General features: G+C 37.0%; 1 protein-coding gene across 1 annotated transcript; it reads left to right on the top strand.

Annotated features, from left to right (window-relative positions):
- Window positions 1-1821: 1821 nt before the first annotated feature.
- LOC107592250 (SLIT-ROBO Rho GTPase-activating protein 1-like) lies at window positions 1822-22815 on the top strand. The gene is made up of 7 exons (XM_016281667.1): window positions 1822-2413; window positions 10249-10444; window positions 12692-12854; window positions 14123-14185; window positions 16716-16937; window positions 18111-18248; window positions 22267-22815. Exons 1-7 carry the CDS (start codon window positions 2347-2349, stop codon window positions 22681-22683), a joined length of 1266 nt encoding a protein of 421 aa, XP_016137153.1. The 5' UTR covers window positions 1822-2346; the 3' UTR covers window positions 22684-22815.
- Window positions 22816-23538: the final 723 nt, after the last annotated feature.

Genomic DNA, 23538 nt, shown 5'->3' with positions numbered 1-23538 from the left:
CATGGCTTACAGTATATGTGTGTGAGTGTGTCATGTCACTTGTTCCCTGTTCTGGTGATGTCAGTTGACTTCAATAATTCATAACTGAGTAGATATACAGTAAACATTGTATCAGTGTCATAAGAGAGACACTATATCCTCAGTCTCATAAACATTACCACACACACACACACACAACATTATCTTACGTAACCGATGTCATTACCTGGTGATATATGTGAAACGGTAATGAGATTGTTGTTATACATTTTCTTTGGAAAGAGAGCAAGTAAATTAGGTTTAAAAACATAGCAGTCAGTTTGCAATTCAAATGCTTAGATTTCTTACAATAATTCCATTCAAATTAACAATATTTTACTTGAGTAATTGAATTATACAAGACATGTCTGGGCCATATTTCATCCCAAAATTAAAGAAGAAGAAGAAGAAGAATCATTTCATGTGTTCATAATTTTGTGTGTTTTTTCCCTGCATTTTTAATGGCAATTACTGTAAACACATCTATCTATCCATATTTATACATCATTGTACTATTTGTGGTACTGATTTGGGCTGATTTTATTTTGATTTTAATTGTGTCCTGATTTTCCTTGCAGCACTGTAATTGCTAAGTCAACATGAAAATAAATAAATAAATAAATATACAAATATATAAATACAATAAAGAAATTTGGAGTGAAATATGACCCTGACATGTTCTATACATTAATGCTTTCTGAATATTTTAACCTTATTTTACCATGTAGGCCAATGAGACGTGTGTGTGTGTGTGTGTGAGAGAGAGAGAGAGAATAATGACAAAACTTTGGGCAAAGTATTCCCTTAACTCAGTTTACTCTGTGAACTGACATGAGATCAGTGTCACCGAATTTGTCCTGATTTTGTATTCTCTGTCTCCCCCTGCAGACTCTGCGCAACGCTGTCGCGTGTGAGGGTGAATAAGTGACCCATAAAGCGCCTCCTACCCCCTTCAACCACTTATGTCTAAGTGAAAAATGGGGGAGTCATTGAGAAGTCTTTTCATTGTAATTTATTACTCTGTTCTGTAGTTGCACAGTTGCACCAGCAGAAGTCAGACTGGCGCTTTCTACAGATAGGCTTCTGGGTGTTTCCGTTCACCTCAAAGCTGGCATCATGCATTTGCACTGAATAATACATTTGGACAGTGTGCGAATAGCTCATTGACTTTCAGAGATTGGACTAAAATATTTCCCTTTAGAATTTTGTTTTTAGCGCAGTCGGTTGAGGGTCATCGTTTGGCGCCCCTAGCTAACCATTTAAATAAGTTTAAACAAAACATATATATATATATATATATATATATATGTGTATATGTATTATTTATAATAAATTTGTGATGCATGAATTTATAATGCGGCGTTTGCTATATTTATCACTATGTTTATATATTACTGACTATAACTATATATAAATATATGTGAAAGTATATTAGAAATATATAAATATATATAAATTAAAATATTTCAACGGAAATAAATTAAAAGTAAATTTCACTTTTTGGTTAGGTCCAATATAGCATCGTATTTCGTGTTTCCATCGCCAAATGCCACCAATTAACCTGTAAACCATGTTAAGTATTAAAATCTAGTCCCGTTGTTCTCAGTCTAGGTCTTGAAGTACAACAGTTCCAGCATTTTGACTTTCTCGGTTATCTGACACACCCAGTTCAGGTCTTGTAGTCTCTACTAATAAGCCGATGACACAAATCAGGTGTGTTACATGAAGAACTATCCAAAATGTTCTGAGCTTGGCTTCTCAAGGACCAGGACAGTGAACAACTGGATTAGAGGTTTCCTAAAATAGAGTGACTATCAATTTTGTGTCTTAAACACACACACTCACGCCCCAACCCGCCCACCAATTGACAGTCGTGAGAAAGCGCGCATGAGAAACATGCACACCTAACGATTTTTTTTGCATACATAATCAGATACTCTCACACCTTAGAATGAGTTTAGATGAGTTACGGTCTCTGCCACCTCTATCTTTCTTGTTTATCTCGTGCGCACTCCACCTGTACGTAATATTTATGCGGCCACTTGGATCTCCAGTCGTTCTTGCGCGTCTGGCGATGCGGCTGTAACGACGCGCCCCTGTGGTTCACGTGCCACTTTTCATTGCTCTTTTTTCCGTGCAGGTCCAATAATCGTTGATGTGCATGGTTGAATGTCATCGCTTTGCTTTACGGACTACAGTTTCCTGCTGCTGGATCACTCACTGAACCTGTGGTTAGATATGACGCATCGGTCACAGTAGGGACGCGTCTCGGAGAAGCAGAAAGGTTTTAGACAGAAGGGACAAGCGGATCTGGACTTCACAGGCGTCATGTCTAACACGACGAAGAGCAAAAAGGAAAAGGAAATCATTACGGAGTATGAGAGCCAAGTGAAAGGTAAGAAGAACACTCTCGCACCTGATGGGCACCTGGAGACGGACTCTCGTCTGATGCATCTAATACGATACGAACCTTGTGCATGCGTTAAATTTACAACATGTTGGCCAAATAATATTTCATAATGGCTTTGCATTATTGCTGCCTGTTTTGTGTGAATTGATTCTCAAAACATTAAATCGTTCTGATGGAAATTGTTAAGCTGGTGGGTGTGTTTTAAAATGTGTTAAATGGTTTCTTGCATTCTTTTGCTGGTTTAAGCTGGTTAACCATCTTTGACCAAGCAACTCAAAATGGTCAAGATGGTTTTTGGAACATGGTTACTGGTCAACCAGCTAATGACCCTGCTGGATTAGCTAGAAGCCAGCTGCCAACTGGTCAAGATGGTTTTTGCAAAGTGTCTTACTACCAGCTACAAACCAACCAGTTGGTCAGTATGGCTTTTAGTCCACTTAAGGTTTTTCTGATGGGTTTTGGATTATGGTAGCTGGTTGACCAGCTACAAATAATCAACCAGCTAGTCAAGTTGGTTTTTGAAACATGACAGCTGGTCATCCAGCTTAACGTGTTTAAGATGAGTTTTGGAACATGGTAGCTGGTCTACAAGATGATAACCAACTGGTCAAGATGGTTTTTACAACATGGCAGCTGGTCAACCAGCTTAGCTTGAAACCAGCCAGACTAAGGTGGTTAAAATGAATTTTGGAACACGATAGCTGGTTAACAAGATGATAACCAACTGGTCGAGATCCTTTTTGCAACATGGCAGCTGGTCAACCAGCTTAATACTAGCTAGACATCATCCTGCTTAATGTGGTTAAGATGAGTTGTGGAACATTGTAGCTGGATGTAGAGATGATAACCAGCTGGTCAGGATGGTTTTTGCAACATTGCAGCTGATCAGCCAACTAATAACCAGCCAGAAATAAGCAGCCAGCTGGTCAGGATGATTTTTGCTACATGGCAGCTGATCAACCAGTTTATTACTAGCTAGAAACCAACCAGCTTTAGGTGATTAAGATGAGTTGGAACATGGTACCTTGGAACATAGTAGCTGGATGACAAGATCATAACCAGCTGGTCAAGATGGTTTTTGTAACATGGCAATTGGTCAAACAGCTTAGTGAGAAAACAACCAGATTAAGGTGGTTAAAATTAGTTTTGGAACATAATATCTGGTTGACGAGACGATAACCAGCTGGTCAAGATGGTATTTGCAACATGGCAGCTGGTCAACCAGTTTATAGCTAGCTAGAAACCAACCAGATTAAGGTGGTTAAAATTAGTTTGGAACATGATGGCTGGTTGATGAGATGATAAACAGCTGGTCAAGATGGTTTTTGTAACATGGCAGTTGGTTAGACAGCTTAGTTACAAACCAACTAGATTAAGGTGGTTAAAATTAGTTTTGGAACATGGTAGCTAGTTGAGGAGACGATAACCAGCTGGTCAAGATGGTATTTGCAACATGGTATCTGGTCAGCCATCTTATTACCAGCTTGAAACCAACCTGCTGGTGGTTAAGGTGATTTTTGGAACAAGGTCAACCAGCAGTCAGCTGATCATACAAGCTGAAGATGGTCCAGATGGTATAAGTAATGTGGTTACTGGTCTCAAGGGGATTACGTTTTTGGATATGTTATCTGTTTGACTAGATATCTACCAGCTAAAAACCAGCTATCAGTTGCACATACCAGCTCTAGATGGCTTTTTCACCAGTTGATAACCACCTTGAACTAGCTAGAACCAAGCTACAATGTTTAAAAAAAAGCTTAAGCTGGATTTCCAGCAGGAAGTGAGAGTCTTAAGTGAGGGAATTATGAAAATGCATGCTGCTTTTCTTTCAATACATGCATTATCAACATAATAACATATACAGTCCACCCTGCATCATTTGTTTTCCCTAACAGCAGGGCGTTCATTTCTCGTTTAACAGTGTGTAATCGATGAAATGGAAAGGGGGGGGTCTTCATGGCAACCCCTGTCTCCAGTACTCCAACTGTAGTCAGGCAAAGCTGTATGGCTTGTTTAGATCTCAAAAATGGAAAAATGTTTTGGAAAAAAAGCTGGAATGAGAAAAGCATAGATTTGCTTTCCATAATGCTGATATTTAAATGTAAGGAGCCGAGTTGCTGTCTCAGCTACTATTGGCCAATGGTGGTCCGGGTGAGGGTGGTCTCTAGGCAACATGCTGATAGATCGGTGTAGTATTGGGGCCGCTGCATTAGCGCACGCGTGGCTAAGATGGATGAACATATGGACGGCTCTCGATGTCAAATGTAGGTTTGTGTGCACATGCACAAAGGTATACTCCGCTTTCAACAGACAACAGGCTCTTGCTGCATTGTACATGTTTCCATGGATACTCAACCACCAGTGTGTGTGAATGTCCAATGGGGAAGCGATGGGTATCTGGCTGTGTGTGTGTGTGTCAGGGAGCAAGATCAGGGAATCCTCCTGCCGCAGCAGTGCTGTTTAGTATGGACCGCACGTATGGCCATGTGTGTGGCATACAGTAGTGTGACTAAGGATGGATTGAGACAGATTAGTGATTTACGGTCATAAGGGTCAGCGCTGTTATTCTCCGATATTACAGACACACGTTCGTTTGCTTTTCAAACGTGCCTAATTTACTTTTTATTGATTAAAATAGTTGCAGTTAAATGCGTTCTGTGAGCGCGGATGTGTAAATGTGATTGCTTGAATTTTTATCAGAATCGAAAAAATAGGTTCTGTGGAAAAAATAATGTCCTCGGCAACATGCTCGAGTTTGTCAATGTCCGAACAGGAAATGGTTTTCTCTAAGGGAGGAAGTTAGAAGGAAAGAGAGGCACATGACCTTGACTGTATCTGCATCTACACACACACACACACACACACAAATTAAACTATTATACAATATATTTAAAGGTTTAGTAATTCTGTTGTGTTGTCAATGCCTCTATAGATTATATATAATCTAGTTTATATATAATGTGTATATAATAGTTTATATAAACTAGATTATATATAAACTATAGAGATTTTATACACACACTGTATATAGTATTTTATTTTATTATATTATTATACATATATACATGTATATATTATTTTAGTATCATTGAGATACAATTATAGCTTTTATTAATACTTTGAATCAGCCTAGTTTAAAAGCCTAGCAACTAGCTTAAATGATTTTATTTTATTTCAATTAACATTTATTTCACGTAATCTTTTTTTTTTTCATGGGTTTAGTTTGTTTTAATTTGAGTTAAATTCGATAACTCTGCTTGGCAACTACCTGAAATAAATTGTTTTTTTTTTCTTTCTAGTTATATATTGATCTATATAGTTTCAGTAGGCTACTTATTTCAAGTAACGCAAATGTTTTTATGGTTATAGTTAACTATAATAACCCTGATTCAGAGTGAGTCAGTTTAATGTGGAAAACATTGGTGTATGTGTGTGTGTTGCATGCGCATTCCTCAAAATATTTTTGCTTCATCAGCAAGAAACGGCTCACGAGCGGGTGACTTTTTCAGTCCTGAAGGGAGCTTGTGTTGTACAAAAGCTTTACATGCATACGACTAGAAACACTATTGTAAACCCCATCCTCATGTCATCCAGTGATAGCTAGTGTGTGTGAATTATGCGTACAGTATGTTATCATGCAAGGTTGAATCTTTTCCAACGTGTGATTATAACCACAAAATGAAAGACAGAAAAGGAATTGATATCTTACAGCATAACATTGCCATAATACTGCGTTTTAGCCTGTTATATTTTCATGAGATTTGATCCCGGGTTGCACTTCTGGCTGCTGTCCAGTCCAAAGCCACAAACACACAGATACACATCATCGTCCGAGGCCGCAGACTGACTCGCTGGTGTACTTCCTCTGCCTAGAGTGACTGTATGAATCAGATGTATTGCAGCTCAGGTGATTCACTCCGCTACAAGACATTTCATCTCTTTGTTCAGAGTCCCAGAGAAGGAGCCGTGAGAGTCCAAACATCTCACAATAAATGTTCAGAGTGAATGCAAAGCGACATAAAACGGGCTGTACAGATTAAAGAAACATTTCTAGTGGCTTTGGGAAGCATTGCACTGCAGATTTTCCAGAATTCAACAGCCATTCATAGAAATAATGCCAAATGATACTGATGATGTTTTTTTTTATGGTCATACAGAAGGAAGAAAGCGGTTTTGATCACCCACATCCTCTTGTTCGTGTCACTGCCTCACACAAATGATGAACTTTGGGTTTTTCCGATATGAAATAATGAGAAATTACCTGCTTCTTTTAAAGTTAAAGATTGTTCTTATGAAGGTGCCGTTTGATTATGTGTGGAACGGCTCTGTTTAAACACTAGATTATATGGACCTGCAAACCTGCAACTTAACTGTGTTTAAGATTATATATATTGCAGGGTGTGTGTGTGTGTGTGTGTGTGTGTGTGTGTGTGTGATTACTTATATTTTCAGGGAAAAAATTGTTACCTCTCCTTTTAGGGTTATTTGGGGACATTCTTAACTGGGGAAAATGTAAATAAATATGTATTTAACTATAATTAAAATTAAACAAATATTAATTATAATAAATATAATTAAACATAAATAAAATTAGAATTCAAATATAATATAATGTAATATAATAATAAATGTTAAAATAATAAAAATACATATAAAAATAATATAAATATAATCATTTTAAAAGTAATTTTAAAAATATAATTATTTTAAAAGCTTCACACACACACACATATATATGTACAGTGGGTACGGAAAGTATTCAGACCCCCTTACATTTTTCACTCTTTGTGTATCATATCAGAAAATGTTCTTAGATTCAGTATTGGCTTTATTTTGTTTTGCATTATAATTAGCATTATGTAAAACTATTTTAAGTCTATTCCAGTATCTGAATATGCATATTTACCTACTATATTATGTATAAAAAAACAGTACACCCAATTAGTAGCATGTCCAAATGTATATTCATAACAGTATGCAATATTTTATAGTCGTACCTGATGTATCTGACAATTTACTGTCCCATAAGAAAACAGGAGAGGAATTGTAATGTTTGTGAATGTTGTAAAACCGCAACATGAATGATATCTAGGTCACATGACAGTTAAAACATGGGGTAGTATGTTCTGATTATTTCCATACTACCAAAATTCATACATGCACTTAATGGTCAAAAGGGCATTCTTCATCAAATGCAGTACATACTTAGTATGCGATTTCAGACGCAGCTTATGAAACGCCTCATTTAGGTAGCGAAGTAAACGTGTATGTGTGGACAAGTGGTATTGTAACACAAGTAAGGCGATGGCGAATGCTGAGAGGAGGACAAGGACCAGATGTCCACAACGTGTGTGTGTGCTTGCAGGAGTGTGTGAATGTGAGTTGTGTGTGTAATATCGTCCCATCCTCATGTACCCATCCAGCCCTGGTCATGTTTCAAAATAATGATTGGATACAGCATATGGCCTCACTTCCTCTTTTTGAAAATAGACAGTGAACAAATAGCTAATTTGGTCAAAACTGATTTCTTTGTATCAAAACCAGACAGATTTCCCAGCCACCCACTGCATGTATTTATAACGGGAACCCTGTAAGTCTCATTAATCAAGTATAGATATCGATCCGGTAATCTATTTAAGACCTCAGAGGAGAGGACAACATATACTGCAGTACTTACTACTAAGGATTGTGGGTCTTAAAGCCTGTCTTTGACTTTACTCTTGGGTTTAAAGCAGAAAGCGTAGTTAGCTAAGCTTGCATTTTATCTCAAGTTTTAGGACAACAGAGATGTCCTAATGGAGCTTAGTCAGGGTAAACGCTATATTTTGATTCATGTGGATAAAATTTATTTTTGCATTTTTAATGTTTTGACTGTTGCTTCCTAAAAACCTAATTTACATTTGTGTCAAATTAAATATGGCATGACAGTTCTGGTCTGGTGTTGAGTCATTGTCTGTCTGTTTAGTACTGACACGTTCTCTTTAGCTGTTCGTATCTACTGACCTTGGATTCGTGAGCGCTTGATTACATTTGTTGTGTCTTGTGTGCTGAATGAAGCCTTAGCTAATGCTGACTTTTTCTTGACACTATGCGAAGACATTCACTCCATCAGTGTGTGTGTATATGTGGCTGGATGGATAGATAGATTGATAGATAGATAGATAGATAGATAGAATGTATGAGACATCCCATTTTGGTGACAGCATCAAATGAAATTTAAAAAAGTGATTTTATATATACAGAGGGCATATTAAATGCTATTGTTATGTGTCTGCTTTAATGTTTCAAATAACTTTTGTGAAAAATAAAGTGTAAAAATATGGGTGGAAATAATGTTCCATCATCCTTCAGCGTAAAAATGAAACAACATGCTTATTCTGACCTGTACTTATTAAAATATAAAAAAAGAATATGTGATCATACCTAATTATTTTTTTAATTATTATTGTAGCAAAGATTGGTAAGGATTTAAAATGGCATGTACAGTTAATTCATATTTTGGAGCTGCACTCATTTAATATCATTTAATGATTCTTGTCCCCCCAGATTTGTTCAGTTGATTTACATTCACAATTATACAAACAGGCAAAGCCTCTATCAAAAAGCCGTCTGGCTCTTTTAACTTAAAGGCAAAGTTTATATTCCAGCAGAAAAAATTGTGGTATTTTGACATGTAACGATTCTTAAAGGGGTCTTATGATGCAATTTCAGTTTTTCCTTTCTCTTTGGAGTGTTACAAGCTCTTGGTGCATAAAGAAGATCTGTAAAGTTGCAAAGACTAAAGTCTCAAATCCAAAGAGATATTCTTTATAAAAGTTAAGAGTCAGCCACACCTACCTAAAACGGCTCATTCTAACACGCCCCCACATATCTATTAAGCTAAAATGAAAATAACTTAAAAATAAAAGCTAATTCAAAATATTCATAAACCTATTTTAGTATATACATAATTCTAAAATAACACTGCTTCAGATTTTGATTATAATTATAATAATTTATTATGTTTGAATGGAGAATGGCTTCTGAAAATTCGACTTTGCCAACACGGGAATAAATTGCATTTAAAAAATATTAAAATATAAAGGTTTTTTTTTTTTATTGTAATATTTCAATACTATATGTTTAATTATAGGCAGCCTTGGTATTTTAATGGCCCTAAACTTATATGCAGTTTATATTTGCTGCCTTAATTTTAAACAGTGTTTTCTGTTGTCTTTATAGTTTCATATTTTTTATTTTATTGGGGTGTATTTGTGCTGTCTTGAAAATAAATGGTACTTTCCGATATTCTCTTGTCTAGTTTTTCATAAGAATTAGATGTTAAACGCATGAGTCTGAACTACTTTTATGATACATTTGCAGCTGTTTTAAAAAGCTGAAAGCGAGTCACTATATACTGCCTTTGTACGGAAACTGCAATGAGATTGGAGCGGCACGACGATAAGTACAGTAAATGCAAACATTTAAATTCTGACTGAACTATTCCTATAAGGAAAATGAGTGTGGAGTTTGAATTCATCCTCCCATTAAACACACACACTAATCCCCATGGGATACTCCACTTCATTACCTGTTGTCTTGGCAACGGCAGTGAGTGTGATAACCAGTGTGTTGTTAAGGAAGAATCCAGACCGGCTTGTTAGGAGGAAAATCTCTGGTTCAGGGAACACAACTTCACCCATCAGTGCCCACTTTGTGTTCAAGTTGCTCCCGAACGTGTCATGTGATGTCAGTTACATGCAGCTGACATTAAGAATGAAACACTGTCGTTTGAAATGGCTGTTGTTAATAAGCTAACATAACTTTGTGTGTGTGAGCAGAGATACGGTCTCAGTTAGTGGAGCAGCAGAAATGTCTGGAGCAGCAGACGGACATGCGGGTTCAGCTCCTCCAGGACCTGCAGGATTTCTTCAGGAAGAAAGCCGAGATCGAGAGCGAATATTCACGCAACTTGGAGAAGCTCGCCGAACGATTCATGGCCAAAACCCGCAGCACCAAGGACCACCAACAATACAAGTGAGTGAAGTTATAAGTGTGTGTGACAGAGAGAGAGAGAGAGAGAGAGAGAGACAGAATGTGAATGCACATGAATGATTCAAGAGTCATTTTCTAGAAACGAATCAGTGGCGAATCGTTTGGTTCACGTGCTTATTTCCATTCCTTTCGTTCACCTCCAATTAATTTCTCCCTCCCTGTTGTGTTCGACTGTGGTTTGCGGTGGATTAGGGCGACGTCTGGAATACTTTACCCATGATGCTCTGCAGCTTCATGCTTGAAAAATCAGAGATGGCAGAGGAGAGGCGATTGCTGTAGTTATTGTTCTTGTGTGTGTGTGTGTGTGTGTGTGTGTGTGTGTGTGTGTGTGTGTGTGTGGGCATCTGTGTGTATTTGCTGTCTCATTAATGCAGATAGCATTCTGCTGGGAAAATAGAGAGATGGGAGAGCGAGAGAGGGAGTTTCACAGTTTCTCTTCTGTTGCAGTTTTTTTTCCTCGTGCTGGGCACTGATGGTGTGCTGGTCCTCATGGGACTGTCCCATCCGGACGCCTGCTGAGCTTTGTGATTAGTCACTGGCTGCTGAAGACATTCGCCTCTTTGGTCCAAAATGGCTTCACATTGTCTTTTTGCAACAGCCATTACTAATATAGAAGATCAAGTGTGTGAAACAAAATGGCGTCTTTTACCTTCACGTTGGCAGGTGGTTAAACCACCTTCACTCTCAGAACAAATGAGCAATTTGCACAGACAGCAGTGCAATGCAGTTTTTGGCAGTAATCAGTTTAAAACATTTAGTTATCCAAAAGTATGGGGTCAGTTTTTAAATACTTTTATTCAGCAAGGATGCATAAAATTGGTCAAAAGTGATAGTGGACATTTATGACGTTATAGATGTTTTTGTAATGTTACAGATTTTAATTTAAAAGAAATGCCGTTCTTTCACATTTTTGATCAATCAACGAATCCTGAAAAAATGACCTTGTTTCACAAAAATATTAAGCAGTACAATTGTTTGTAACATTGCTAATAATCATGTTTCTTGAGCAGTAAATCAGCATATTAGAAAGATTTCTGAAGGATAATGTGACTGATAATGATGCTGAAAATTCAGCTTTACCATCACAGGAAGAAATTACTTTAAAATATTAAAATAGAAAATGGTTATTTTGAATTGTAAAAATATTTAGCAATATTACTGTTTTTAGTGTATCTTTAATAAAATGTGAGCATAATTTTTTTTAAACTCTTAATTATTTATTAACAATATTTTAATAACTTATTTTTAAAAGGATGAAATACTGCACTTTAGCAACTCAGGGTGCATTTTTCCAAGAAAAAACAAAGATCTGCACTAATTTTTTTCTGCTTAATTTTTTGCAAAGCAAATGCTTTTTAATGTTTTATTTTTATTTTTATGCCGTATTGAAAATGCCCCTTGGCCAGATATTTTCTTGTTTAATACACATATATTCAGACATTTTAGTGTGCGTTATGAGTTGAAATACTTTTAGAGGCTGTTTGTGAATTCATGCATCAAATATATTATGGAAAAGTGAAGTGAGGAATATCATTTTTACATGAGAGCATTAACTTGTCGTCAGTGGTTTGTATGTTGATATATTCACTAATGAGTCATTTATTATGAAGATTTTATGAGTGCGTTCAACTGGGAGTCATCTATAGAGATTTTATAGGCTGTAGAACATTTCCTTAACATCCTCATCCAGGCAATTCAGTGAACTGCAGTTGAAATCTTCACCAAAGTCTCAGCATTTCTTCAGGATAAATACAAAATGGTCCATTAGTGGATTTGGATGACTACTTGATAAAAGCCACAGAGCAGCACTCACAAAAACAGCATGTACAGCAAATCCAGGGCCACCCAGAGAGTCCTACAGCAGAGATGAAGATATTCACTTTGAGAGATTGTGATTTTAAGCTTGACATTATATATACAATGACTGTTTTACATTTAGATCACTTAATGTATGAATGTTGTTTTATATCACAAGTTGTCAAATCAGTAGCATGTATTGTTTTGAGAAACGAGCACATTTTAAGCAAATATTTCAGAAAACCTTTATATATTGCATGAACAAAAAATATATATAATTAGAGGTTCTATATTTTGATTTAAACCTTAAATGAATAAAATAAATCAAATGCAACTGGCAAACTGTTAGTAAGAGCTTTCTTTTCTTGTATATGTATTGTGTAGTACTTTTTCCATCTACGTATTTAAAGCCCACTTTTCCGTGGCTTTCAGGAAGGACCAGAACCTGCTTTCTCCCGTCAACTGCTGGTATCTGCTGCTGAACCAAGTGAGGAGGGAGAGTAAGGACCACGCCACACTCAGCGACCTTTACCTCAACAACGTCATCACACGCTTCACGCATGTCAGCGAGGACAACATGCGTCTGCTCAAGAAGGTGAGGTCAAACACAGGTCAGCTGGCAAGGTCGTTCCTGTCACTACTATAATGTGATGGGATGCACGTATAATTACATCAAAGTGAAAGCTGGAAAAAACATGCATGCGTTAAAAATCGTGTCGCTTTCAGTCAGCTGGTGGGAGACAAAACCTCTTGATATTTGAAGCACATTTCTCCTTTGGATAATTAAAATGTGAACAACGTTTTACTCTCTAGTACAGTGGTGTTAGAATTGTTTTTTGAGCGGTTCGTTTGAATTTCTTCAGTATAATTAATCAGACTCTTAAACTCAGCTTTCTCAGATTGTGTGCATGGCTGTGGTTTTATTTTATGTGAATTCAGCATTCATTGTCTGTAGAATCCAATGCAGTGGTGGTTTATTTATAGGAAGCTAACTTATAACACTTTAGTAGATCAGCACTAATGTAATAACAATAGTAGAAGAGTCAATGACAAATAAGAGTGTAAGATACAGAATACAGGAGATGCAGATACAGATACTAAGATACAGAAAAAAACTAGATTCAAATGTGCAAGTTTGTGTAAATGTCATCTTTGTATTCATGCTGGTTTCCTGTGGTTTTAAACTGTTACACCATTTTGGGACTTATTGGACGGTCTCTTACTTCCTAAAACTATTTTATTGCTATATATATATATATACATGTGTGTGTATATGTGTGTTAAATTAAATAAAACAATAAAATAATTACAAATAAAACAATTAAAATAATCAAAGAATGGAATGCAAATACCTATGCCTAATATATATTTTCTTTAAAATAAATAAATAAATAAATAGTATTTTTTTTAAAGCATTTTTAATAAATGATTAAATCTAAATTAAATAAAACAATAAAATAATTAAAAATAAAACAATTAAAATAATCAAAGAATGGAATGCAAATACCTATGCCTAATATATATTTTCTTTAAAATAAATAAATAAATAGTATTTTTTTTAAAGCATTTTTAATAAATGATTAAATCTAGTCAAAAAAAGCTCTTCTAAAATTCACTTGTGACACTCTAAAGAAAAAATGTGACTTGGTCAGTGCATCTGAAGGACCCAAAAGGTCAGGTCAAGAAGGTACTGCCTAACACGACTGGTCAAAGAAGTAAAGCAACTTAAGTGGATATTTGAGTTGTTTTGATCTATAGTGTTAGTTCCGAATTGACAAAGTGAGGACTGCAATTCTTGGCTGTATATTTGAGTTTGACCCAGCTCAGCCCTTACTCTCTGTCCATTTTTTTTTTGGCCCACAGAGCAAAGAGATCATTTTCCAGCTGCAAGAAGACCTGATGAAGATTCTTAACGAACTCTACACGGTGAGCTTGTCTCATTCTCTCTCATCATCTGTTCAATCTCTTTTTGGATTACTTCTTCATCCCATCACTTTGCTGGTGCTTTTCTCTCTCTCATCTTATCATTCCATCAATATGTAATTTGCTCCTCCATCACCGACACTCTCAGTCTCTCACTTCTCTTCTTCCAGAACTCAACTCTATAGCTTTCATCTGTCTTTCATTTACTAGTTCCAACATTTCTGCATTGCTTTTTGCTTCGTGATAGCAGTTTTCCTTTTGTCTGCAACATCTGCAGCTGTTTATTTTACACAATTCTATAGTTGCTGAAAAGACCAGCATGAAATGGACATAGAAATTTTGACAACTTCTGTCTTTGATGTGATGGTACCACAGTACAGTCCAGTCCAGTACAGTACAGTCCCAAACCATTCGTTAATAACTATCTTCTCATGCAGCCTTAGAAAAACCAGTCACATGACGTTTACCTGTACAGCTCAGTTGATTGGCCCAAAAAGTATGCAAAAAAGGAAAGGTGGCAGATTTGAAATGACAAAAAAATACATGACAAAAAAGAGACGCATGCATGGATGAGTCTTTTCCATTTTAATGCTGACTTTAAGCTGGGTGGGAACTTTTCCTGTTGACAGACATTTGATTCGCCTGTAATTGTTGTTATGTGCAGTTGTGAATATTTGACCTGAATGTGAGCTTGTCTGACAGGACTGAAGTCTTAAAAGCCAGCAGCTCTTGCATAAATAACCTTGATAAAACAAAAACACGGAGCGCACATTAAGTCTGTCAGCTGAGCTTACCTCTAACATGAGGAATGCACCCTAAAAATTAGATGAATTCTCTGAACCAAAGTACTCAAAGTTCAGGAAGTTTCCACCTCACTGCAGCACTCATGTAAGCAGTTTTGTGTCCCTGTTGAGAAGGATTTACATCAGAGTTTAGAAGCAGACCAGGACGCATGATGCATGATTTAGCTTGTAGCGAGGGATGTTTTTTGGCAGTCGGGTGTGTCCAAAAATCACTTGCTCCCCAATGGCTCCTGTGCAGTGAATGGGTGCCGTCGGAATGAGTCCAAACAGCTGATAAAAACATCACAATAATCTGCAAGTAATCCACACAACTCCAGTCCATCAAGTAAATCTTGTGATGCAAAAAGCTAATGTTTGTATGAAAAAAAAATCTATTATTAAATTGTTTAAACCTTTGCTTCTGGCCAAAATATGCACCATAATCCATAATAACACTTCCTCCAGTGGAAAAGTCCATGCTCTGTTGTCCTCTCACATCAAAATCCAAAAGCATATTTGTTTAAGAACTGTTTTGGATTTTTTTTGCTTTTTAACATTGCTTAATTTGTGCATATTTCTCTCCTGATTCAGACGAGACAACTTTTTCATTGCTGTGAGTATCTGATTAGGGCTGTGTACTGTAATGCACAGATTGTGAGTCCACGGCAGGAAATTGCCACTGCATGAAGGGCATGGTGTTATGGTTGCATTTATTTGCTTTTTCACCAAGCACAGTAATGAATTATAGTCCTGATTAATAATCACTAATTAAAGCAGCCTCCACTGCCTTTAATTAGAGACAAACGCACCCTGTAACAGGCAGGACGGGATGGAGATTAAGCCTTTAATTACAAGCACACATTAGCACATTCTGAAACAGGCCATGTTTAGAATGGAATACTAGCACGCTTGTTCCTGCCTACTGCACAGTATATACTGTCCTAAATTTGTTCTATTTCTGTCTATCATTCTATTGCTCTTCTGTCTGTCTATCATTCTATCTATCATCCTGCCTGTCATTCTTTCTTTCTATCATCTATCTGTTATTCTGTCTATCATCAGTTTGTCTGTCTGTCTGTCTGTCATCACATTGAAGATGGAAGGTGAAGTTGTGTGCATTGCATTGTGCATCGAGTGTCCTATGAAGTGTACTATGGTTGCACACTGATACGTACAGCTGTAGTAATTCATCATTAAAAGTGCATACTGTGCACAGAACACATACTGTATACTACCTACTTTCCACACACAAAGTCCTGTAAGATCCTATTAAATATCGTGCACACTTTTAATCTAGTTTCCAGTGAGACCAGGAGTTTCCTCAATGGTAAAGAGAGGAGCCATTTCTCACACTGGGTTTGCTGTGTCTGTTGTTTTGCTCGTTAGAGTTTGCAGCAGGCTGATGGTGGTCAGCAGTATCTGGCCGATCGCAGCGCTGCGTCTCTTTGACCTTCACAGAGGTCAAACCTGCTCACACTGAGATAAAGACAGCAGGAGAATTTGTGTACGTGGGTGGGTAAAAGAGGGAGAGAGAGATTGTGTGGGGGTGGGAAGTGAGATACAGTAAAAGCCTGGATGAAAAACCCTTCAAATTAACCCTGAGAACACAAGCCCTGGAGGATAATTTTTAGATGCTTTAAAGCAATGGTTCATCCGTCGTAATCGGGTTTGACTGACAGCTCCACACAAATCCACACTATTCATGTTCTCTTCTCCATTAAAATCGAGTGTGTGTGTTTGTGTTTTAACAGTGTTGTGACCTTGGCTACCATGCAGGCCTGAGCCGGGCATTGCGCACCTACTTGTCAGCAGAATACAGCCTGGAAACCTCTCGGCACGAGGGCCTGGATATTTTGGAGGGGGCTGTGGAGGGGTTGGACCCCAGTAATGACCGGCAGCGCTTTATGGAGACTCACCCTACAGCGTTCACCCCTCCTGCACGCTTCTCCTTTCAGCCACACATGGCAGACCAGGTCACATGCCACCTAGTGTCCAAACTGCATATATACATGTCATTTACAGTACATTGACTTCTGTGTAGGAAAGGAATTAATTTGTGCTAGTGAGTTTTACTATCATAGCTTCATAATTTGGCTGGACAGCAAAAAAGAAAATTATTTTATCTAAAAACATAAAATTGTTTTTTTATTAATTTTTTTATGTAAAGTTTGAAATTGTCCTGTGCTTGACTAGATTGTGAACTGTGGGATTATATAAATGGGGTCAAAAATGAAGAAAAATACAATCGTAATACTTTATAAACATTGTCATATTTTGTCATCAAAAACTAAACTCAAATTCTTAACTAAAACATTCAGTTCTAATTGGGAATCATGACCTCCGAAGAAGTAATTACAATGCTTTTAATTTAGGAAGATGGAGAATTTTGCCTCAGACTATTAATTTAACTTACAATGTTAATGTGGAAATACTTCCATTTTTATTCCTGCGTGATGTGCCTTCACATAATAGAGAGATTTTCAGCATTAATAAGCATAAATAAGCTAACACTTTGCTTATTTGTGTAAATGAAGCATATGGGAGTCTAACTGTCTTCCTAAAACTGTTTTAAAAAGCATTTTCCAATTGTATTATAATTATTGCACATGCAGTTTAATGACCTCATAATAATTGTGGCCAAATGGATTATTCATCATTTAAAAAAAAAAAATGAATTTGTCACACCATTTAAAATTAATTCATGAAGCCAAAAAGGTGATTTAAAAGTGGTGACCACTTACGGCATCTAAAAACCTACACTAATTTTTATACAAAGATATTAATTTTAACCTCGTGTTGAGAACAAAACATACCTATATCGATATATATGGTTGAGCTTGTTAACTGACACATTATCCAATTTCACACAGAATTTTTATGTCAAATTTAGTCAAAACTGTGACCTTTTAGTTATCATGCATGCTCTGATATGCAGAGCCTGGGTGGTCACATGGGCAATGCAAATTCAAGTCTGGCTCACAACATATTTTATCCAACACCACGCTATCATTTCCTGTCCTTTTTTACTATCCATGTCCTTGATAATGGCAAAAAAGGCCACTATAATAATAAATACGATCAAATGATTTGTTTGTTCTGCTGAGCGGTTTCTGTAATATGTGTATTTATGCATGTTGATATTTCAGGTGAGTCAAATCACAGCACTGCCGCAGGTGCAAGCCGAGCTCCTCCTCCGATTCCAGCAGCTGCAGTCGCGCCTCTCCACACTGAAGATCGAAAATGAAGAGGTGAGACACACACACACACAATCCCTTCCCCTTGAATGAGCACCTCGGCAGCTGCAGTTCCCCCACTGAGGATAACGAATGAGATGACAGGCGTACACACCTTCTCCATTTCTCCTTTCCCCTTCTCTCGTTCCTTCTCTCTTTGTCGTCAGGTATTCTATATGCACACCAGCGCTCTCCTTCACAGCTCCAGACGCATTCATACATATTGTTTCCATCTTCTCAGTCAGTGTGTGGTTGTTTATCGCTGGTTGTTGGCAGGCCAGCTGTTTCCTGTAGCTCTCAGCATGTGAAGGACCGAGCAGAAGTGCTGATGAACGCTGTATTACTGCAGTGAGCTTCGACTGTAGAGACCGAGGGGTGTACGGATGTGTGTGCGGGATATTCCTAAATCCTCGCTTCTCTAGAAGACTGCGAACCAATTCCTGAGTACAGTGTGTGATTGTCACAAAACAAAAAGTACAACATACTATTGTACTATTAGCTTGGTTGTACGTAATAATACTAATTTATTTGATCAATATTGGAGTAAAAATAATAATATTGTGAAATATTACAGTATTTCTATTATTAGTTTTCTATTTTTATATATTGTAAAATGTAATTTATTTATGTGATGACAAAGCTGAATATAGCCAATACTCAGTGTCACATACTTCAGAAATCATTCTAATATGCTGATTTGGTGCTCAAGAGACATTTTTTTATTGTAGTCTATGTTGAAAGCAGTTGTACTTCATAATATTTTAATGAAAACCATGATGCTTTTTTCAGGATTTTTTGATGAATAAAAATTCAAAAGAACAGCATTATCACCATAATATCATGTAGTACTATTATAAATGTCTTTACTGTCACTTTTGGTCAGTTTAAAGTGTCCCAGCTGAATAAAAGTATTAATTTCTTTCAAAAAGGCTGGAAAAAATAACTTTTGAATAATAGTGTGCCCTTGTGTTAAAAACACAATGAACAAATTATTGCTTTCAAGTAAATTTCCAATTTTTAATTTCACTGCAAAATTTTATTTAATTATTGACTGGAGAAAAGTTAACCTTTTTTTATTTAAGTGCATATTGTAAATTATGGAAGCCCATTTTCACCACTGAATAAAAAAATACTTTTTTTCTCGCAATTGTGAGTTTACTGACTAAATCATTTTGACTTTCTGACTGATTTTTCTCATAATTGTAATGCAATAAAAACTCGCAATTCTGTTTTTTTTCTCTCTCAGAATTGCATAATATAAACTCACAATTGTGAGTTATAAAGTCAGAATTGTGAGATAAAAAGTCGGTTACCTTTTTTTATTTAATTTTTTTTTATTCAGTGGCAGAAAGTCTATCATAGTAAATACATAGAAGTAAAATTACATTAATAAAATAATTTTAAAGGTCTAGTTCACACAAAAATGAAAATTGTCATTGTTTACTTACCCTCAAGTTATTCCAAACCTGAGTTTTTTTTCTTCTGTTGAACACAAAAGAAGATATTTCGAAGAATGTTAGTAACCAAGCAATTGCTATAGCAATTGACTTGCATTGTATTTTTCTGTACAATGGAAGTCAATGGCTACCAGCAGCTGATTTGGTTATACAGTGGGTACGGAAAGTATTCAGACCCCCTTAAATTTTTCACTCTTTGTTATATTGCAGCCATTTGCTAAAATCATTTAAGTTAATTTTTTTTCCTCATTAATGTACACAAAGCACCCCATATTGACAGAAAAACACAGAACTGTTGACATTTTTGCAGATTTATTAAAAAAGAAAAACTGAAATATCACATGGTCCTAAGTATTCAGACCCTTTGCTGTGACACTCATATATTTAACTCAGGTGCTGTCCATTTCTTCTGATCATCCTTGAGATGGTTCTACAACTTCATTTGAGTCCAGCTGTGTTTGATTATACTGATTGGACTTGATTAGGAAAGCCACACACCTGTCTATATAAGACCTTACAGCTCACAGTGCATGTCAGAGCAAATGAGAATCATGAGGTCAAAAGGAACTGCCTGAAGAGCTCAGAAACAGAATTGTGGCAAGGCACAGATCTGACCAAGGTTACAAAAAAATTTCTGCTGCACTTAAGGTTCCCAAGAGCACAGTGGCCTCCATAATCCTTAAATGGAAGACGTTTGGGACGACCAGAACCCTTCCTAGAGCGGGCCGTCCGGCCAAACTGAGCTATCGAGGGAGAAGAGCCTTGGTGAGAGAGGTAAAGAAGAACACAAAGATCACTGTGGCTGAGCTCCAGAGATCCAGTCGGGAGATGGGAGAAAGTTGTAGAAAGTCAACCACCACTGCAGCCCCCCACCAGTCGGGGCTTTATGGCAGAGTGGCCCGACGGAAGCCTCTCCTCAGTGCAAGACACATGAAAGCCCGCATGGAGGACTCCAAGATGGTAAGAAATAAGATTCTCTGGTCTGATGAGAACTTTTTGGCCTTAATTCTAAGCGGTATACGTGGAGAAAACCAGGCACTGCTCATCACCTGTCCAATACAGTCCCAACAGTGAAGCATGGTGGTGGCAGCATCATGCTGTGGGGGTGTTTTTCAGCTGCAGGGACAGGACGACTGGTTGCAATCGAGGGAAAGATGAATGCGGCCAAGTACAGGGATATCCTGGACGAAAACCCTGCAGGAGTGAGTTCACACGCTTCATCTACATATTCAAGGCAACAAGATAAGATAAAAAAAAAAAAAAGAATATCATAGCAAACATTTTCCACCAAAATACCACATTTACAGTTAATGTTACTGCTGTAAAACCATAGTAAATTAATATGGTATCTCCTTTTCACAGTTTGAGATGTCACATTTTATTTTATTTTATTTCATTTTTTTATTTATTTTATTTTATTTCAGTGGTGACTAATTCCCAATTAATATTTCTGCTGTAAAAACAAATCAATATGGTACCTCATCTACACAATGTAAGAATATTATTTTAATTTAATTAAAACAAATTATGTGTGTATTATTTATTTATGTATTTATTGTACTTTAGTTCAGTTTATTCCAGTGGTGACTAATTTCCACTTAATATTACTGCTTTAAAAGCATGACAAAATCACGGTGCTGCTTCTATACAATCTGAGAAGTCATTTATTGAATGTATATTTTATCATTTTATTTTTATAACTGTGCTTATTCATTCCCACTTAATGTTGCTGATGCAAACCCATAATAAATCAATTTTGGTATCCCCTCTAAACAATGTAAGATTTTTTATTAATTTTTTTTGTTATATTTATTTTTTTATTTTTTTATTAGTGGTGACTAATTCCCACTTAATGTTACTGCTGTAAAACCACAAATCAATATGGTACCTCCTCTACACAATATAAGAATTATTTTATTTTATTTTGGTGACTAATTTCCACTTAATATTGCCGCTTTAAAACCATGAAAAAAATTATACACAATCTGACAAGTGATTTTTTTTTTAGATGTTTATTTTATTTTTATTTTTAACAGTGGTGACTAATTCCCACTTAACGTCTGTAGTACTTGGTATTTTGGCAGAAATTGTATCATAGTAATTGTATATTTGTGTATTAAAGTGTAATCAATTTATTTTGTTTTTTTACTTTAATTTTATAATTTTGACTAAATTGATAATCGTCGAATTACCAGTATAAGTGGTGATACGTTGTTAGATATTATAATAGCTATGTATAATTTTTTAATGTTTACATTTCATACTTTTATTAAATGTATAATCAGTTTATATTTTATTATTTTTTGTAAAAAAGTGTAATTTTCTAAAATATTAAATACAATTAATAATCAGTAAATTCACAATATAATAATTGTAAATATTTTAGATATTATTATAATTTATATATTACATTTATATTGTATTTACTGAAAAAAAATATAGGATTTATTTTTTCTATCCAAAATACAATTTATTACTTGTTTTCTTTAAATTTGCTGTGCATTATGACCCAGAAATGTCTATGACAGGTTTTGTGAGATTTGCTCAAATAACACAACGTGTCGTGTTAGTAATACTCGTACAATTAACGCGCTCTCTCTCTCTCTCTACAGGATTTAGAGGAAACCATGAGTCTGGCCTTGAACGAGCTGCGCGAGCTAGAAAGGCAGAATGGGAAATCCGCGACTCCTGACCTGGTGCTGGACACCCTGGAGCAGGTGAAGAGCAGCCCGTCTTGCCCATCCGGCTCCACCCCCTCCAGCTTGTCCAGCCCGTCAGATTCCCCGAGCCCCCTCAGCCCTATCAGCCCCCTTCCTCCTCTCCCTCCGCTGCCCGGCCCTTCGTCCCGGCGCTCCAATGACCCCGTTGCCACCTTCAAACCCGTGGCCTCGCCCCGCATGGGCGTGATGCTCCGCCCACCCGCTTTGCGGCCCAAACCGCCTATTCTCCCCAAAGCCAACCCCCCGCCTTCCCAGCAGCCCCAGAATCTGCCCTCGAGTTTTAGCGGCGACAAATCCGGCACTATGTAAGCCAATGGGTCCAACCGAAGGAAACAGGGTTTAAGACTCGACGACTGCTCGAAGAACAGGGTTAATCTCTTAATAATGACATGATTGCACGGCCGATAGCTAGTTTATGCGCAGAACGGTCTGATAGCATTAGTCAACCCCGTTGCCACCTTCAAACCCGTGGCCTCGCCCCGCATGGGCGTGATGCTCCGCCCACCCGCTTTGCGGCCCAAACCGCCTATTCTCCCCAAAGCCAACCCCCCGCCTTCCCAGCAGCCCCAGAATCTGCCCTCGAGTTTCAGCGGCGACAAATCCGGCACTATGTAAGCCAATGGGTCCAACCGAAGGAAACAGGGTTTAAGACTCGACGACTGCTCGAAGAACAGGGTTAATTTCTTAATAATGACATGATTGCACGGCCGATAGCTAGTTTATGCGCAGAACGGTCTGATAGCATTAGTCTACGATATTATATCTATAAATGTGTTGTCAGGGTGGTGTGTGTGTGTGTGCATTCTCAAAGTGAATAGGACTTTACCGTGTCTGTGTATAGATACATTTACAAGGAACACATTCAGAGACAGCGGAGAGAGACTGCCTGTACAGGAAGTAACGTTGTTGTTTTATGGGAAATGTTCCATTGAGTCGGTGCAATGTATTTTGAGTGCTTTGATTTGTTAGGCCTTACTACCACAAGAGGGATGTCGAAAACGCCGTTTTTTTATAAGTTGCTGCTGCTTTTTTTGATGCTTTGATTCGAGTTACAGGACTCCCGGTGCCTCTTGGGAAATAGTTATTTCACTTGTTGGAATTTGATGGGGAATGTAATTTAGTTTTTTTTTGTTTTTTCGTTCACTTAGCCTTTCCCGCAAGGTG

The sequence above is a fragment of the Sinocyclocheilus grahami genome, unplaced genomic scaffold (genome assembly GCF_001515645.1).
Source record: "Sinocyclocheilus grahami isolate Dianchi unplaced genomic scaffold, SAMN03320097.WGS_v1.1 scaffold151.1, whole genome shotgun sequence".
Taxonomy (NCBI): domain Eukaryota; kingdom Metazoa; phylum Chordata; class Actinopteri; order Cypriniformes; family Cyprinidae; genus Sinocyclocheilus; species Sinocyclocheilus grahami.
Note: the sequence above shows the minus strand (reverse complement) of the source record. Positions and strands in the feature narration are given on the sequence as shown.

Bases quoted from the DNA above. Each gene is read 5' to 3' on its own strand.
- LOC107592250 (XM_016281667.1), top strand. From the start codon at position 2,347: ATGTCTAACACGACGAAGAGCAAAAAGGAAAAGGAAATCATTACGGAG. The intron at 10,445-12,691 runs GTGAGTGAAGTT...CGTGGCTTTCAG, and splicing joins AAGGACCACCAACAATACAA to GAAGGACCAGAACCTGCTTT. The intron at 14,186-16,715 runs GTGAGCTTGTCT...GTGTTTTAACAG, and splicing joins TTCTTAACGAACTCTACACG to TGTTGTGACCTTGGCTACCA.